At 31.3% G+C, this 20,835-nt stretch overlaps 1 protein-coding gene across 1 annotated transcript in view; it reads left to right on the forward strand.

Annotated features, from left to right (window-relative positions):
- The first annotated feature begins 3 nt into the window (after positions 1–3).
- The window catches only part of LOC145941745 (unc-112-related protein), a 38,442-nt gene continuing 17,610 nt past the window's right edge, over positions 4–20,835 (forward strand). Inside the window, exon 1 of the mRNA XM_083048019.1 lies at positions 4–582. Within this exon, the coding sequence (XP_082904145.1) occupies positions 444–582 (139 nt within the window). The 5' untranslated portion in view covers positions 4–443. The remainder of the gene's footprint in view (positions 583–20,835) is intronic.

Consider the following 20,835-nt stretch of genomic DNA (forward strand, 5'->3'; position numbering starts at 1 on the left):
AGCTGCGTTGCAGCCATTCGAGTCCGAGCGAGCGAAGGTGGAAGGTCGCGCGAGTTTCGCTCCGCTGTTTACGCGATTACGCGCGAGTGTGTGCGAATGTGTATGAGCGCGTGCGCGCGCGCCCAGGAAAGGCGAATCGAGGGAAGGTAAACGGAAATCGCGACGATTTTCGCGTCGCGCACATTCGCGTGGCAGTTGTGCGTTGCGCGTGACGCGGTGTCGGTTATTGCCGAACGTCGAATATTACGTCGCGCGTTTCATATATATATATATATGTTCGTCGAACATTATTGAAACGCGCGTTTCGCATCGAAGATACGACAATCGTGAGATCAAGTGACGACTGTACCGAACGGTGTGTGAGTGTGTCAGTCTACTGCTGATACAAATCTTTATCTTCTTCCTTTGCATCGTACATTCGGTTGAAAAAAGAAGATTCCAGCATGTATTCCGACGGCCACGAAGTGGACGGTAGCTGGGTGCTGCGCGTTTATGTGACGGATCTGCAGGTCGAAAGGAGTTTACGAGTCAAGGGAGAGCTACATATCGGTGGTGTCATGCTACGTCTCGTGGAAGATCTCGGTGAGTGGACATGTCTTTTCTCTTTCTTCATTTCGATTCTTTGTCATTCCTCTCTTTCGGCGCGATCCCATCTTGTCTCCGATTCTCGATTTTACATGCCGCACAATGTAAAATACAGTTTCTCGGAGACTCTCGTGTCACATTTATGCACCGAATAGATCTCCGATATATGATATTTGAAATTGTCGATAACCGCTGAGCACGAAATAACGACAACATGGGCTCGCAACTGGCGTTTTCAAATAGCCGGCAAAATGGCGCGCGTGCATTGTATGTATGTACATATATGTACGTATGTATATATATATATACACTCGTTAAATTCAAATAGAACGATACGAGTTGTGCTGAATGTATTTTGTTAAATAAGTTTATTACGAAAGAGGCTACAGACAGTAATCATCAGTTAAAAAACTCATTTTTTCAAGACGATATTTTCTCGCATACTAAAGGGAGACAAGAAATAAAATACGACGCGAAATAAGTTGCGAAATCAGTTGGAGGTATATCGACTCGAGTCAACCTTTCAAATTTTCAACTTTTATTTACAATAAATATTTCTTTTATTTTGATCGAATATATTTGAGTAATTATCAAAATATAAAAATATAAAGAATACATTATATATACATGTATAGAGAAAGAGATACAAATGTGTTTCTTTACACAAAGTATATCTTAATTTATTATTAAAAGCAGAGAAACAAAAAATGGTAGAAAATATATTTTACAGCTAATTTTTTGTTATTAAAAAAAACTACCGATATAAAAAACTGCATATTTATTCATAAATAATCGTAAATAAGTTTTTTTTTAACTCTATTATTTAAATCTTATTGAGATTAATTTTTCTCGAAAAATGCGATTTGCTTTTTACGAGACTAAAAACATTAATTGTCTTCATACCGTTCATAATTAAGTCGATGCGGGACGGTTTCATTCTCGTTAAATTAGCCAATTTCGATCGATTGAGAAAGAAAGAGATAGAGAACGGAGTCTATGTATATATAGGGTGGTTTATTATCCATGGTGAGATATAATGGAAAAAATGTAAGGGAGTCTTATGTAAAAATCGAGAATATGGATTAAAATTTTTTTCGTATAAGGCTTGTGTATGCAAAGACAATTTTCTCTGTTTTTAGTCTATTTTTTTTTCTGTTCTCTCTCTCCTTTTTCGATAGCGTCACGCCGACATTCTGTATATCTTTAGTCGTCTGTTTACTTTCGCAAATTATCATGTTTCGCGTAGTGGCGATATAAAATTTCTGAATAAACGTAGCGAAGAAACACTTCCGGTGAGGAAAGAATTCAAGCGCATTGTTTATTCGACGGTCGTGCGATAAGGAATACTTCATCATATCTCGAACGTGATTCGCCTGCATGACGATAATGATAATTTTACACTCGTTATTGTCGTTTTTTCGTCAACTGAGTATTCGTAAAAGTACGTAATATTTTGGTGAAGGACAAGAACGTAATCACGTGTTGATATATCAAAAAAATCGACATTATAAGATTTTACACCAAATTCTTCTATAATTGATAATAATTCGATTAAATTATTAATTAAATTAATAATTATATCAATGTAATAAAATGTCCAAGAAAATCAAGTTTTTTTTAGAAAATATTTTATTATATTTTTATTTTCTCCGCGATAACAATTTTATTTAATTTGATTATTTCACATTTATTATTACGCGCATAAGAAAGAGCAAACATATTTTTTCCATTTTCGAAAATAACCAATTAGCTTTTTAATTATTTTTTCGCGCAGGTTTGTTTTTCACATACCAATAATAAGATATATATAATTATTCTTATCCTTTAGTTAATATAATTAAAATAGAATATTTACCATAGTAATACCCAACTCTTTTTTATCCGCCCTTTACACAATATAGAGATTGTCGTGACTCATGAATATGTTATAACGCGAAGTACCGAGTGGCGGATGCATTATTCAATCCTATTTTCGCACGAAACCTTTGCGATGCGAGGGATGAAATTATGAATCGATGTTGTTGAAGAAAACTGAATACATATGAATAAAGTAATAACTATCTTTATATACATACCCACATTTTATATACATTGATTTGAAAATATAATAAATTTGAAAACATTGGATTATCGAATTTTTTCGAAGAAAAAAGGGCGTCGAACATGTGACAGCGCGGAGCCAGGTAGAAAAATCTGGCAGCCATATCTTTTGTTGACTGGTCCTTTTTTTTATTTTACGGCACCAGCCCGGCCCCAACAGGTTAGCGCGGTCGTGCAGGTTCTCGCTGCATCACCGCTCGACCACTCCGAACCGGACCGACGCGTATTACCGGCCCCCGAGTCTTATGTAAATACACCGGGTGTCCCGCAGCGCACGTAGCCGCGACTCGATGCATTACAATGGGTCACGGGGATTTGAGTGTTTGGCTGAATATATATTTATTATAATATATATTTATTAGAAAGAGATATATTTTTCTAAAGATTTTTTAAAGACGCACTGAAAGAATTTTCTCTTAGAATTTACCCTGAAAATCATGGTAATCGTGGGACAATATGGTATAGAAAGAATTTTATGAGAATTTCTCCGATTAATATTTATCACAATAGAAATAATAATATCTATCACAATAAAATATAAAACATGTTTGATTAATTTTACTAAACTGCATAGTAAAATTAATCAAACATGTTTTATATTTTATTGTGATAGATATTATTATTTCTATTGTGATAAATATTAATCGGAAAAATTCTCATAAAATTCTTTCTATACCATTTCAGGGTAAATTCTAAGAGAAAATTCTCTTTGTGTGCGCATACAATACTTGCAAGATTGATTAAACAATGCTTAACATGGATGTTAAGCATTGAGAGATATTGATCTCGTCAAGGAATTGCAATTTTCAGTTTTTATAATACAGAAACTTTTTACAATTTTCCGTCGAAAGATAGTATTATAAGTCTGAAATCTATGATCGAATTTGATATCTATATTCTTGTAGAATGGAAAACACATCAATTCTTTACACAATGCAAATCTTCGAAGTTTTCAAAATAATATGTAGGTATATATCATTAATCATTATTTCAAAACACACGACGTAGAATAAATCTACGTTAGATTGGAAAATCTTTATAAGTTAGAAAAAACTTTATATTTTTAACATAATAATTTGTTTAAAAAATAAACAACATAAAGATTTTATTTTATTTTATGTGCAAATTTTAATTTGAACATTTATTTAATTCTTATTTAATTATTTTGAGAACGCATATATACATATGTATATATTTCGAATTGTTTCATGCTTCTCTCTTCTGAAAAAATGCGTTTCTATATACTTTTAACGTTCTTTTGCTGCTTAGATATAATAGATAAGATAGCCGATACAATTTCGAGATTAAAAGGGCAAAGGAAGAAATATATATTTATTAGGTACACGAAATTGTTTGCCTTTCTACTTCCAACTTGTATCTAAATACGAGAGAAAAAATCTCATATTTCTATGATTAAATACTTTTGAATAATAAATATTAAATAATAAATAAATTCTTAAATAATTTAAAGTAAATATTGAAGTATTTGGATAATTCAAAAATAAATTGACAATGATAATTTATTAACTACAAGTGTGTCCAGAAATATATAGAAGAGGGTTTTTTTAGAGATATTTTTAATTATAATAAATATAATTATAATATATATATATATATATATATATCATTAGCAGCTATTCTTTTACATTAAAGAATATTTGTATATTAAAATTAAATTCTAAATATATTTTGTGCATTTTTTAAAAATAGTTTGCTTGGACTTGTTAAACTAAACATAATAAAGTTCGAATAATGTAATAACGATTAAACTATATGTTATGTCTGACGATTGTCGCGAGAATCTCGCATCTACGACTCGAACACAAGCTCAAGTTTCATCTTTTCTTAGCCATTTCTTCATTCTGATTTGTTTGCCCCATAAATTCAGCATTACAATTTGTAAATACGTTGTGCAAGCAACTTTGAAATAGCTCGAGTATTTTCTCGGTATTTTTGTTCTTTGTTACACAACATGCATTGGTACATTGCAAAATAAAACTTCCACGTTTTGCACAATTTTATTCTCGTTTCGAAAAATGTACATAGATATATATGTATATTGAATTATTTTTTTTTGCTCCATCAAATTTTATTCTTACATATATAATTAATAATTTTTTCTATGTGAAATGAGATTGTGTTCGAGTACGTACAATGCAAGAGATAAAACTCTAAATCGAATGATGACATTTTGCGAGCGTGTCTCATTCGATATTTAGTTCTTATCGAAATACTTGATCATCAAATGCCGCTCGAATAATTGACGCTCGTTGGTCGGACACGTGGCTTGGCGAAGTCATGAAAGAAGAAAAAGTCAGCGACACCCGAGTCGATGTACCGTACGTCAGAACTCGACGACAAGACTGCATTCTTCTTACGACTCTTCGGCGAAGCCATAGAAGACCTGCCGCCGCGAAGCTCTCTCTTTTCACGGTCTCAAATTCCATGATTTTGAATTTATATCATGCGTGAAATGCACGCCATTTACTTGTTTAATCGAAGAAAATCTCGAACGCGACAAAATCTTTATCAGAAATTATTTCAAGATTAAAAGAGAGAGGATAATCACGCGCAATTATCATTGAGCTAAATCCTTCAATTTTAACGACAGATTCTTTCGCGAATTCGTGTATTTTTGTAATAAGATTTTTTTTTCTCCATCATTTATTCAATGGCAAATTTTTTTGTCTCGATTACGCGAATTTTTTACCATGTCTGACTGTCCATTGAAATCAGGTTGCAAAGAGGAAAGGAGACATGTGGGTGTCCGACCGATTTTTATACGTATCTTTAGCCATCGAAGTGACAAGCGAGCAAGCAAGCAAGCAAGCGCGAAGGTTAAAATCCGAAGGTCGAGTCGCCGCGAAGCGCTTAAGTCGAATTATCTGCTCAGATTACATGTATAGTGTCGGATTACACACCGTAATTTTATATCGCGTCGGCTACCTTACGCAGTTCGCGATGGAGGCGAATCATTTTGGCGAAAATGGTCATACAATATCGCGCGCGCGCACGCACAAACACAGACACACACTATAGTGATTCGTTATGAATGAGATTAATAATGATCTTTATAGAGTTTTAAGATATCTTTCTCCTGTGGGACGAGAGAAAGAAGAAATATCACTTTTCTCAGGATTTATGACTCGCAAGTGGAACAATGTATTGTTGGTGCACGCACGCGACACCCGTATCGTTCTTAATTACAAATAAAAAAAAATCGAGGGAACAAAAGGCGACAGACGTATTGTAGATGAGTAATTTAATTCTGTTTGCGCGTGATATTGGATCAGAATATTTTTTCTCCTATTTTTTCTGAAAGAAACTCGAGGCCTGAATAGATGTTTTGTCTAATTATTAATATTTTTATAGAAAGTTTTATTTTACGTTTTCAACGTTATCATATTTTAACATTTTCTATATGATGCGACTATTTTCTCGATTGTGGAAAAAAAAAAAAGAGACATTAAAGTTGTATCCTACATTTCAGCATGTAAAATATTTTGACGGATTAGAATAATCGCGATTATCTATACGTTATGAAAAATGTTTCGCCGAGATAACTCGTCTCGCCGGTTTAATCCTTGACCTTTCAAAGTCCAACTCGTTCGAACATTCTTGTGAGACGATAATTGGCATTGAATATCGTCGATAATCTTGCAACCGCGTTACGTATATAGATATGCTAATAGCTCGCGCATAGTTGCACTTGCTATTAAGCTTGCAATCTCAATTCGATTGGTTAGCGCTGCGTTAATTGGAGATGACGTTAAGAATCAGCCGTGTCGCGTTATTATTACGACGAGTCGACTATACAAACGTGCCTTTCCGATTTGATAATCAATCGTGTTAATTGAAAGAATCGGAATACCAACGAGTTTCTCTAGAATATCTGTTAATAAGAAAACTTTGAAACCTGTTTAATTTTAGATATTATGCGAGTATTACCATTTTTTCATCAACTAAAAAGGGAAAAAATTTCTATCTGCTTAGTTAAAAACGCGCGTGAAAATGTGATTAGTTTGTCTTTAAACAAAGACTATATTTTGAGGAGACATTTTGCATGTTTAAATATAAACACCGAGCGCATAATTCCACGTAAAATATGATGACGAGGTTTACGTTTCAATATTGTGAGTCATAAGTCATAAAGATTATTTCATACGAATTCTTTAGCTTTGACGACATAAGTAAATGATTACTTACAATTAGAGACATTTTGGATAAATAATTACATATCTTCAAATTATCGTAGTTTTTTCAACTGAAATAATTTATATAATCGACATTGAGTATAATAACGAGACGTCGAGTATCGAGTATATTTACGTCCGTTGCTTAATATTAAAATTATTTTGACCTTTAAAAAATTACCGGTCTCTCGATAAGCATATAATAAGACAAATAGTTGTGTAAATTACGTAACCGAGAATTTCTTCTTCGAAATACGAGCACGTTTCTCGTAATTTTTCACGGTCCGTAGAAACGTGCTGATTTCATAAATTGAGCGAGTGAATCATGCGCGATAAAGACAAGTTGTTCTTTCGGATAATTCGAGAGCACGAGGGATTTATCTGTATACGTGTCGAGAACGAGTAACACATTTTCCGTTAGACCGAAAATATATTGGAGATGACGAGAATCCGAGATGATCTCTCTCGGATATGCGTCGCACGGAAATGGCGGAGATGATGATTTTTTAGCATCGTCGATAAAACTCCGCTCTGAAACCTTGACCGAGCGACCTCGTTATTGCGGTTGAACGGCACCAAGGACGAGCCTTATAAGTCTATGTCGCGACGACAAATTCACCATGATTAACACGAATTTTTACGCGGTTATAACTCTCGGTTTCGACGTCCCAGACAAATTTCAGAGACAAAAGAGTTATAAAACGCAACAGGTATCGGTCAAAAATTTTATTCGAATAATAGATAAACGATTTTCAAAGACAATTTTTAAAGATGTACATTTATACAAGCTGCATGAATTTAATTTGATGAACCAAATATGTATATCCATTATATATGTAATATTATATGAGCTACCTAATGTGTTTTAATATACATATACAGGGTGATTCACGTAACGGTCGCCACGATTTTTGCGACATTTCCGCCAGTTTAAAAAAAAGTTTATACAGTGAAAATCAATCTGCTTTACTCAAGCTTTAACATGCAATAAAAAATTTTATAAAAAAATTTTTTTTTTATGAACAAATTAATGTCACCTTGAATTTTTTAAATGGAACCATCATATTTTTTTTATATAAATTGATTCCTCACAATATTCTGGATAAAAAATTATAAGGGTAGGATGGTAAAAAAGTGAATAGTTTACGAGATATTTTATATTTTAATCTTATAAAGGTGGTTCTCGTAACGATCGCCACGATTTTTGGGGTAGTTACAATAATCTGACAAAAAATGTCATTAATCAGAAATTTACCAATCTGTAAGCGTCAACAAATTTAACAATAATTTAATGATTGCATACAATTTTACTTTATGTATAATAACATTTTAATTCAAAATTAACAATTTTAAAGCTTCTACAGCGTAATTCTTTGCTATCGAGGAAGTTCACTAAAAACGTAAATAGTAAACAGACTTGGCTTTGACTTTATGTTACCATGTAGCTTAGCTATTAATCTGATCAGGAAATTTTAGTTTGTTATTATTTTTATTTACTATTTACTATTTATTTTTATTTTATTTACTATTTATAGTGAACTTCCTCGATAGCGAAGAATTACGCTATAGTAGCTTCAAAATTGTTAATTTTTAATTAAAATGTAACATAAAGTAACATTGCATCCAATCATTAAACTATTGTTAAATTTGTTGACGGTTACAAATTGATAAATTCCTGATTAATAACATTTTTTGTCAGATTATTGTAAGTACCTTAAAAATCGTGGCGATCGTTACGAGAACCACCTTTATAAGATTAAAATATAAAATATCTCGTAAATTATTCACTTTTTGACTATCCTACCCTTATCATTTTTTATCCAGAATATTGTGAGGAATCAATTTATATAAAAAAAATATGATGGTTCCATTTAAAAAATTCAAGATGACATTAATGTTTATAAAAAAAAATTTTTTTTATAAAATTTTTTATTGCATGTTAAAGCTTGCGTAAAGCAGATTGATTTTCACTGAATAAACTTTTTTTTTAACTGGCGGAAATGTCCCAAAAATCGTGGCGACCGTTACGTGAATCACCCTGTATATATATATTTATACAACCTTTATCTCATAAATGCCCTTAAAATAGCGCAAGATTTTGCATCGATATTATTCTTGGCACTGTGGTACTTTTGTAACGGAAAGATAATATTCTGAAAATATATAACAGCTCGTAGGCTACGCGTCATATCTTTCATTACGAAAAATGAAACGGCCATACGCAGATCATTATATTCGCTTCAAGACCGCGCGGTGTTCGGGTCGTAACGGGAATTTTCCTTGTGGGCAACTTAAGAGCGCGAGTTGAACGACAATAAGATCAAACAGACCACACCCTTGTTAATGTGTTCCTTCTAATGATTCAAGAAATACTTTAAATGATTGACTTACATTCTAATATGATTCTCTAAATTACTCTTTAAAATATGTTACTGGAATGTATATTACTTTTTTTTTCCCCCGAAAAATGTCATTTATTTAAACTGCGGGGAATGCTGTAGAATTTTGTGTATAACAGTATTAGAATTAATGAGAATTTGAACTTTAATTAATATACACTAATTTACATTTAATATTCGCTGGTTTGTAGATAAAATAAAAAACGTAGAAGAAATGCGAATATATCATAGATTTTATTTAAAACATTAGACTCACTAATAATTTAATAACATTTACGGGTATATATACGTATCATGTCCGAATATCAGAATTATGGTGACAGCTATTTTCTCGTCAACGATTTATATCTCGATTTGAGTCGATATAGCGATACATTAGGTGCATCCATGAGTGTGTACATAGAGATATTAATTAGGTCAAAATGTTTGCTTTGTCTCTTCATTTTTTTAAACACGAGTTTTTTTTTTCTTGCCTTGCTTCTATATTTTAGCTTTGTCTACACTCACAAGTCACTATACATATTTCGTTTTAATGTTCGGCTTAACGTTTCTTTTCAAATTCTTTATTTGATAAGAAATTATCTAGGAAACGATAATAAAAGAAACAATTAGTTTGGGAAAACATCAGACTCGTCTAACATAAAAAAATTCACCTTTTGCCTCGTATGTTTGACATAGGATACGTTTAAAAATGCATTTAATTTCTTGTATGATAAAATACGAAAATGTGTAATTCTGATTGTGATTATAGATTATATAAAATATATACATTGTGTGTGTATATATGCATTTGTGTATAAAAGACTCTTTTCGTAAAATTAAAAAAAAAAACTCCCCAAAATATAATAGATTAATTTAAATTGTTACATTGCAAAGTAAATATTCAAATTTTCATATTAGTTGCGGATCGAAAAATAAAAGTTCAAATTGACATCTGTGCAAGCGCTTTTATTAAGTAATAGTAAAATGTATATAGAGATGTATTCTTTTTTCTACATTTTACACACAGATGACGAAATACAGGTGATTCTGTGTATCGATCAAAAACGTCATCGGAATTCATGTTGGATGTCTCATTATGTCACGAGTGATTAAACGTTATAAGTATCTATCGAGGGGCGTAAATGTCGATAGCCAGTCTATCGCAGTGATTTACATAAAATTGAATCATTGCTCATATCGACTCTCGTAAGCTTCATTCGTAATAAAATACGCACGTTTCTCTCGCGATAGAGAGTAATAGTAGAGTAGTCGTGCGAGTGAAAGCAACAAAATAGGAATAATTGAATTTAATTAATTTATAAATTGAAAATTTTGTACACACAATTAAATATATTACGAGTATATTATTAGTTTTAGTTTTAAAATCAATATATTTTAGAATAGAAATGATAAAACTCTATTTTTTTAAAGAAAATATAAAAATAATAATTTTATAAAAATTAAAAATATATATTACTATTTTAATTATATATGAGACGTACATTAAAAAATGCGATCTTTCTCTCTTAATTAATACATCAAAAATAAATATGTCTTAATAAATACGTTATTGCATTATAATTAAATTCGCGCACTTGTGCATCTTTTTACATTTTTCTCAATATCGTGTAATCTTTTTTTTTATATAAGATATCTTGTTTAAAACAAAAATTGTTAAAACATGTTTTTTGCGCGTTGGGGAGAAGGATGTGCGAAGTCGACCATACGGCTAGTTAGTTCGATGAAATAACTACCGACATCCCCGTTCATTCCGTTCAATTAGAGCGTCCGTATATGGTACTTATTCGTTCAAATGAGATGATAGGATTATTTACGGATACACCTACTAGAATAAAGTTGGCTTCTTCGATCAATAACCAAAATGAATAAGTTTGGCTAATTAATACTTTAGAAATATATAATCTAAAAGAAGTAATTATTTTTATACGAATTGTTTAAATTATTGGATATTATTCATATACAATGGAAATTGATACAATGGAAGTTTCGCGAAATGTTTCTCTTGGAAATCGTTCGAAATCTCCGTCGAGGCTGTGATCTAAATCTATTTTCTAAAACGAAATGCTGCTCGAGCAGTAAATGCTGTCGTATTAAATGATGATTTAATAGAAGCCCCGACCATCGTACTTTATCCTTCTCTGTCTCGCGTAATGTAGATCGATTCTTGCCTCTACATGGTGTACATATTGTTACGTTCATTGACCGTTCAATAATACGACAAATATGTTTTCTGTCGCGTGTTTTTCAAGACTGATAGAATACATACCGAGGCCGCGATATAACACATGGTTTAATATAACGGTGTACAACAAGAGAAAAATAAACATATATAACGCACACGCACATATACAATAATTGTATACAATAATTATATTAATTATATAATATAAAATTGATTGTTTTATATATATAATTTATTAAAATAAATAATATATAATTAAGAAAAGAATAAAGGAGAATAACATTAAGTTATACATTTTTAATACATATATACCTATATGATTAAATAATGATATATTAGCAACATTTTAATAATAAATATATTCTTTTAAACTTGAGATTTATATCGTTATTTCAGTATTGTTCTTAAATAAACATTTTAAATTGTATTTCGTATAATGATATTTTTGATATATATTGTCGTCATTGTTGAACATATCGCGCGTAAAATTGGCTGCCGCATAATTGACACAATCATGTTGTCGAATGAGTTCACTGTTACACATATTTTCTGAAGCTCTACGTCCGGAAGCTCGCTTCTATGCACGACTGATCCTTTTCCGCGAGCAATCTCTTTTAATCAAACGGCAAAACTCGTATTCGTATAATTATGTAACAGATGGCTCTCGAGCAAGTAAGAATTAAAACGTCTTGAACGTATCGAAAATAAAATGAAAAAAGCTGTTGCGTATTGAAATGCGAAATTGTTTTGCAAAAAAGTGTAAAGTTACTTTTTCATATTTTATTTTTATTATTAATTTTTTAATACGAAGAATTTTTTTCTTAATCCTTTTTTCCTCTATATATTTATATATTATATATTTTATATTTATATTTATACATTAATTATATTATTATATTATGTATATTTATTATATGATATATTATATATAATATATAATCTAAACTAAATGTAACTATTGCATTTATTTGCCGTACAATTTTTTTGTACGAAAGAAGCTAAAATCTTCTCTTTTAGTGTAATGTTGTTTGGCAATTAAAATAAATAAAATTAAGAAAAATAGGTTGATACAGGAATCGCGCGTATACATATTTTTATATTCGATTCTCGATACGTACATTTAATCCGTCTCGCGCAATCTATATAATTTAATCTCTGTCCTGTGTATGTGTTGCGTGTGTGCTCTGGCGGAATCATATTGTGCGCAATCTAGATTATTATTATTATTGTTATTATTGATTTGAGGTCGCGATCGAATCTCGATTGGGGTCGATCGTTCTTGCGACAGTGAAGCATGATCGTTCCAGCTGATGGCATTCGCTCGTGCAGAACGTTATTTCGTTTCTTTGCGATCGACGCCGCTCACAAGTCGATACGAGTATACTTGATATTCTCCTATTTATTTTCTGTGTTATTTTATTTTTCATTTTAATGACGAGATATAGTTTGTAAAGAGCAATATAAAAATGCATAATCTCTTTAATCACCTATACTTAACAGAAAAGATAGTATAATTTTGAACGAAAAGATAGTATATATTGCATATTATATAAAAAATGGAATTATACATAAATATTATTCAAGCAGTTTTTTATTCTTGCAAATTTTTGATTTAATATATTAGTATATAGGTATTGATATCACTTAAAAACAAATTTATTAAAAGAGATCGCATATCCTTTTATTACACATATATTTTTATTTATATATGATATATATACAGAGAGAGAAAGATCAGCTAAAATAAAATAGATCCTTATTAAAACAAAATAGCTTGAGTTTTTATACGGGATATATCGTACGTATTTTACTGAACTATATTTATTCCGTTTTATGCAATGAACCTATTTATTAAACCTCTCAAGTCTCAACTATAGTGATATTAAAGCAAATAAAATCATTGCTTATATTATTTCAATTTATTACAAAAGTGCAGAACCAAATATGACTCGTTGATACAAGAATGTTGTTACAGAGGAATAAATGTTAATACGTAGAATCTCGTTCCACTCGTGGATTAACGCGAAAACGATTATTCATGAGACATCGTTAGTTACCTCCATCACCGAAATCGCATTAAAGGCAGGAAGAACGATGATTCACGCGGATGTGACTGCATTCTGCAAGCTGTCCTTTTTCTGTTCGATATACGGTGCGTTTCTGTAATACGTATCATGGGTTTTGCCGTGAAACCAACAGTTTGCATCATATGATTATTTTTCCAATAATTTATTTCTTTTAAGAGAATTTTTTTTTGTAATTTTAATATTGAATGTTTTGTTATATATATATATACTTTTTTAATATAATTTATATTTTTAATAATTGTTTATTTTACATCCATATTTGAATACGTGTATACACTAGTCTAAATATTCTTACTTATATTTTTTTCCAAGAAGATAAATCTATATTTATTTTTTTAATTTTTATTTGAAATAGGATGTAATGATTCTGAAGAATCTAAAAAAAATTGAAAACGCGTATAATACTCTATAGATTTTAGTTTGGAAACAAAATTTTGGAAATTGGAGAAGTAATATTATATCCTTTTGCATTTTTTGAAACTTGGCTGAAGCTTGAATCTAATAGAGAATCTAGACGGATAAAATCACTTTATTTACATTCAATTTATATTCACAAACATGAGCTAGCACGCGGATTTGTTTCTCTGTAACGTAGAGGAAGGAGAAAGCGATTGGGACAACGATATACGTTGTGCAAGCAACGGCGAGAGTACAGCAGCGCATCGCATCGCATCGCATCCGTTTCTGATCTCACGCGCTCGCACACGCGGAACGTGTATTGCGTGCGTGCGTGCGTGCGTGCGTGCGGAGCGCTGGACTCGATGCTTGGTTTAAGTTTAAAGATAGCTCGTGACGTCAGCAGAGCAGTTTTGCTCCCGAACTGCTGCTGCTGGTACCTTTTATATATAAATGATATTTGTGTATATATCTATATATATGCGCGCGTGTGTATACATGTGTGCGTGCGTGCCTAGAACTCGCGCCGTCCAATTTTGTTCTCGCGAATTTCGTAACTGTCGACCATAATATACATAGAAACTTGCCATAAGTTTCGTAAGCAACTCTCAAGAAATTCATCGCGTGAAAAAGGAACATTTTCGGTTTTTTTTATTTATATTTGATCTCGTATTTTTTAGTCGAAATAAATTATATATCCAAAACTCGTCAATTATGAAACTATTGCGACTGCAAATTTAATTATCGATAAAACTTTGGATTTTTTTATTAACTTTGCATGGACATTGTCGATCGCGTGAAGCAATTATACTCGTAGATGCACTCGCGTTATTACGGACAATGTTGAAGAATAACGTCCGCGAAATATACTTATTCACGTAATGCATTAGAGTTTTTTGCGAAAATAGTTACCGTTTAGCGGAAGACACGACATGATCTGCGAATTGCATTACGGTGATAAACTCGCGTGACATCTATATAATTCGCGAATGTTCGAAAAAAACTTTGCGTAGATTAGAAATTATTTTTTTATGCAGAATTTTTAAAAAAAGTTTTGAATTTAAAATTGATATAAAAAACCAATTTTAACTTTTACAAGTTTTAATAATTTGTTTTCGCAAACTTTCTTTTTTCCACATATAACATAAATATCTGTTAATTTTTTATATACATATAATAAAAATATTATAAAATGAAAAAATATATATATATCATAAAGCAAATATTATCTTATTAAATGCAAGCATTGTGCTAACGCGTTCCGGGCATTTTGAGGCGGACGATCAACCCGACATTGCGAAAAAAATAGCATACTTGAGAAAAGAGAAAGTATAATCTTGCGTGTACGCGAATTATCAGCCAGTGCTAATATTATGTCCCGCAATTATCAGTCTTTAGCTGATTTTTATCTTATCACATATTTTTCTCTCGAACCTTGCTACCTATCGGTTTCACCTTCAGGCACCTTGTCACGACACAAATTAACTAATTAGCATGCTCATTCTCTCATCATATATTATCGAGGCATTTATTCGTACGAATTAATAATGTAGCTTTCCTCTTTAGATTACGATGATTACGCGTTTCTTCTATTTTCTCTAAAGATTTGTAAAACTTTAATCAACTATATAATTAAATTATCAGAGTCCGTGCTAAAACTTTTTGCCCTTCAAATAAAGAATATTAAATCCAGCGCTGCATCTAAATTATCTTGATTAGGGAATTATTTAAATAATAATTGAATGAATTGACAAAATACATTCGTCGGTCATAAATAAATGATCTCTCGTCTATTATTTGAATAAGATTTTGCCAATCTCTCCGCGGTACCGTTCCATATGAATCGAATGTTAGGCGGTGAACTCTCGCCTACGCACGCCAATACGAGATCCCTTTCCATCTTCCCCAAGGTCTATTAGCGCGTAACTAAGTGTACCGACGTGTACATTATCCATCTACCTGTATGAGGTCTCGATATGCGTGGGCGGAACCCGCCTCTCGCGCTTTCCATTCACTCGGACGGACGCCTTCGTGCCCATTCATGGTATTTAGTGCCTTGCGATGTTTATCACGCGCGAATTCGCATGATTTTCATCGAAACATTTTGACGGAATGGATGGTTTCGAAAAAGGTCGTGCCTCTTATTACAATTAAGTACACAGAGAGGATTTTCTCTTAGAATTTATTCTGAAAATCATGGTAATCGTGGGACAATATGGTAAGGAAAGAATTTCTTTGATTCTTTATTTTTATCACAATAAAAATAATAATATCTATTACAATAAATAATATAAAATATGTTTCATTAATTTTACTATGCAGTTTAGTAAAATTAATTAATTAATCAATTTTATATTTTATTGTGATAGATATTATTATTTTTATTGTGATAACACTATTAATCAGAGAAATTCTCATAAAATTCTTTCCACACCATATATTGTCCTACGATTACCATGATTTTCAGGGTAAATTCTAAGAGAAAATTCTCTCAGTGTAAGATTCGACATTTAATTTAAAATCCATAAAGATATATTTTGTATATGAATAAAAAAATCTTTAACGGCATATCGTATATAAATTTTAGACATACGTCTGCACTAATAAATTCTTAATCAAATTCTACAATAAATAAGATGTATATCTATGGATATATATTGATAAAAAGTTATCGATATATATAAAAGTTATAAGGTTATTATAATTATATTATGTGTTTATATATTTTTATAAAATAATAATTATTATTATAAAGTTATAAATACATAATTATATATTATAAGTTTATCAATTATATATATTGATAAACTTATATGATAAAAAGTTATTGTGAAAATTTCAGAAAGCAATCTTTTTTATTCCATTCTTTTGCAAAATGAAACTATTGTGACGACGACATCGTTATTGTCCTTTTGTCCTTTTTTCTCTTTCTTTTTTTACATTACTCGGGATTTCCGTTCATTCACGCCCTTTTGACGCGCTCAATATTGTTCCTCTCATTGTACGTCTCGTTGAAACGTTCATTGAGCGACGGCATCTGCACAATGCCGCATTATGTCGAATTATCACAAAAGCGTTACGCGCCGCTTTATTTATAGATACAATAATTAAGAGTATTTGAAAAGTTTGAATGATGTATGAAAGACCGATGTTCGATAGTGATGAACGATACAACGGGAGGCACAATAATAATAGTCGTTATAAAAGTCTGCAAAGTTGTTTAAGTTTTGAAAATTCTATTGAAAAGTTTCACGATTCAAATTGATGTTGCGTGATTGCGCGAATTGAACAAATTATTACCAGTTTTTATAACGAAAACAAAACTAATTACATATATAATCTATCTCATATATATGTATTTTTTCTGTTTTTTACATTTAATCGTTAAATTCTCGAGGAAAAAAATTAGAATTTTTATATCAATCAGTTATATTCTAAAAATTTTGAAAATAGGGCTACTTTATACATATATAAACAGAGGATAAAATTACATTTCTATATGTACAAATAACTAGTTACAATTCCAATTTGTATACATATATTATTCTATATTTTTATCCTTTTATTTTGATCTCTCCATCTTTCTTTATTGTAATATATATAATATCATAATATTTTCGTTACGAATATATTTCGGACACTCTGTATATAGGGAGAAGGTTTTTGACGTACCTACATGAATCGGAGTGTTTATCGGCTACAGAACGCGTGTGGCTCTCACATGAAAGAGATCCATTCATAGTAATCGGAGTATTGCACATGGAAAAATGCGAGTGGTATATCGTATAATTACTGCGGCCGAGTTATGTATTAATACTTGCAGCGAAATACTTGTATATCAGTGCTGAGGAACAAGGAGGCAATATACACAATCACGCATCATCGTTGTTTCCGGAAGCAATCGGCCGCACGATTATTAATCATTTCACTCATATTTCTTGCATTATATTTACATTGTATCAACACTTGATAGTAATGATAAATAACTTGAGAAAAATTAATTTAATAACTAATAATTTAATAACTGTATTAGGTATTAATACATTGTGTTAACATGTTTGCACATATTTATTTCACCGTATAGGTATAAAATTAATGTTCTTATAATGTAATTAGAGAATTTTATAAAAAAAACTACGAGCCAATATTTAATATGTGCAATGATAAATTGGACGCGCACATAAAAACTTATAAAATTTGAGGGTCAACAGAATGAGGGATAAGTGAGACTAATTACTTTAGTAATTTTAACAATTTTGTAATTATATATAAAATCGCGCGTTTAAGAAATTATATTTTTTAAATTCTATATGTGTATATTAGAAGTTAATAATTAATATATTCTATAGATACAAAAAATATATTTTTTAGAATAAATTGCGAAAGCAGGACATAACAAAAAGAAGGATTAATTTTAATAAGTTTGACTTTATTTCATGATCGATTTCGAACATTCACGATCAAGACACGAATTAAGTGGAAATCTTGCTTTCTACAACGGAAATTCTAAATTACAAAAAAAATGATTCGACACCATAACGGAAGTCAATGATATTCAGCGTAGAGTTAAATAAGAGTTGATAAAGTGACTGATGTCCTTGCGTTTATATGTATATACGCACACACTATTTTCTTTTATGAAACTTTGCGTAATTTTTATTTCATATTTTTCTGAATAGGAGAGCTCTTAATTCTTATTCAAATATTTATCACAACCGATAAAATATGATAAAAATACAAAATCTATAAATTTCATCGGTCATTTTATAATTGTATATATATATATATAAACAGTATTTTAAAGTAGACAGATTAATTATATTTATTAGACGATTAACTGCGCGTTCTCGATCCGAATTATGTACATACATTTAGATATAGATCAATATAAAAAGTCGACGGAGAGTCTCGCATCACTATTTTCCTTGTTCGAGTGTCGGTAATCATTTAATAAGTAATTAATCTATATAACTTTAAATTACTTGTATAATTTAATATTCCGCATATATACAGAGTATTCGATAATCGCCGCATCTCTCGTATATACATATATATGTATATCTTTGCTCCTTAACTCCGAGCTAACTTTTCCAATCGTGCAAATATATTTTACACTGGTTAGTTCCTCTTCTCCCACTCGTTTCCCGCATAAACTGGAAATAAAGGTTACTATTCTCGCAACTTTATGAAGGTCTTTACGAACCGCACATTTTACTATATATTGTACATACATAACATTCTCGAATGCGATCTTCTCGAAATGCGATGAACGTGTCTTGGAAAAATGTGTTTAGATTTTCTTTTTTCTTATACTAAAAAAGGCAATACAGAGTTACTCTAAAATAATATCAACAAGTCTCAGTTTAGCAACTAGATATTAAATTAAAAGATTTATCTTACTAAAGATTTATTAACATTATTGCTCAATCAATCGCGCACAAATTACATTTTATATTTAACCGAAAGAAGAATAATTTTCGTAATCAATGGCCTCGAGAAGAATTGTCTTCTGTTGACGAGAAAGCGAAGTCACCTGCGACGAAATTACTCGACGTACCGGAAGTGCGCGCGAATCCGTGTCTCATTACCGCGTGCATTTCCCGTGGAGCGACTAATTGCGCTCGACTCCCTACTCGGTTATTTTCATCCTTCCCCCTACATCTCCTCCCCTTCCTCATTCTCCTTTGCCTTTTCCGCTCGCTTTCCTCTCTATTCGCGCACGGTTTCGTAACGAAAAATGGTCGAAATATCTTTTGTGACGGTCGCGGCCGAGGGTAAAATCAATTTGTCTCGCGATCCCGCTTTTAAATTCTCCCGTCCATCCTCCATAATAAAATTTCTCGCGCGCATCGAAGGACCAAACTAATCGAAATGAGATTATGAGCGCGAATAATGAGAAATGCAAATTTAATTGCAAATTTAATCATGCGTGAATATAATTTACATCACGCGTAACATATAATTTAGATTACACATTTAATTTAAAAAATTAACAAATTGTGGCGGCCTATGGAAAAGAGCAATGAATTTCAAATTCTTTGTTAAATTATGTCATTATAATATGCTGATGTTTGAAAAACTAATATATTAATCCAAAAATACATATTTATATGTATATTATAATTATATCTGTACTAATTATATATGTCAAATTGTCATAAAGTTTTGTATTATGCAAGCATTCGTATAACGATAGTAATACCTAATATTATTGCTAGGTTTTTTTAGCGATCTAATTAAGTTAGATTTGTGTGTTTACATTGTCGCACGTTCTCGGAGAAAATAATCGTGAAAGTATATTTTGACTTGTGCATATACCCGTCCGAGAAGACATTCTTGAGGCAGTCTTTTACCGTCTGTTGACCTTTTTAAGCCAGCGCGTTCAGTGATTTGTTTGAAGAAGACATAAAGATTCGTGACTAGTATCGCGCGTGAATCCAATAATATCTCTCCAGAGTTGCTAGTCATCTCCCTACCTACCCCCTTGAGGAGAAGCCCCTTTCTATAAATATATTACTTGTGACCCAGTTCTTCGAAAGGGCTGAAGAGGAGAGGAGAGTAACAGACGCCATAAACCAAATTTATCGCATGACGCCATATTTCTCACTCCGACTTGTTGCAGAGAGAAATCTGAGGAAAAATCAGAAATAAGGCTACGTAATCGTTTTGTAATCGTTCCGCGAATCTTTTTTTACACGCCATAAAGTTTCCGCCTCAAGGCAAACGTGATGTTTGTTAACAAGTGCGCCCCACTTTAGAGATATAAATTCTTTGAGCAATTTAAAACTGATTTGTTTTTTCTTTAGCAGAAATTTAATTGCATATTTTTTTAACACACATACCTCTTTCAGTTTTTATGACCTTAAACTAAAGCCCGATTTTAATTTTAG

This window comes from Prenolepis imparis, unplaced genomic scaffold, assembly GCF_030444845.1.
Source record: "Prenolepis imparis isolate NDT839.2.m4 unplaced genomic scaffold, iyPreImpa1.0 SCAF_10, whole genome shotgun sequence".
Classification (NCBI taxonomy): domain Eukaryota; kingdom Metazoa; phylum Arthropoda; class Insecta; order Hymenoptera; family Formicidae; genus Prenolepis; species Prenolepis imparis.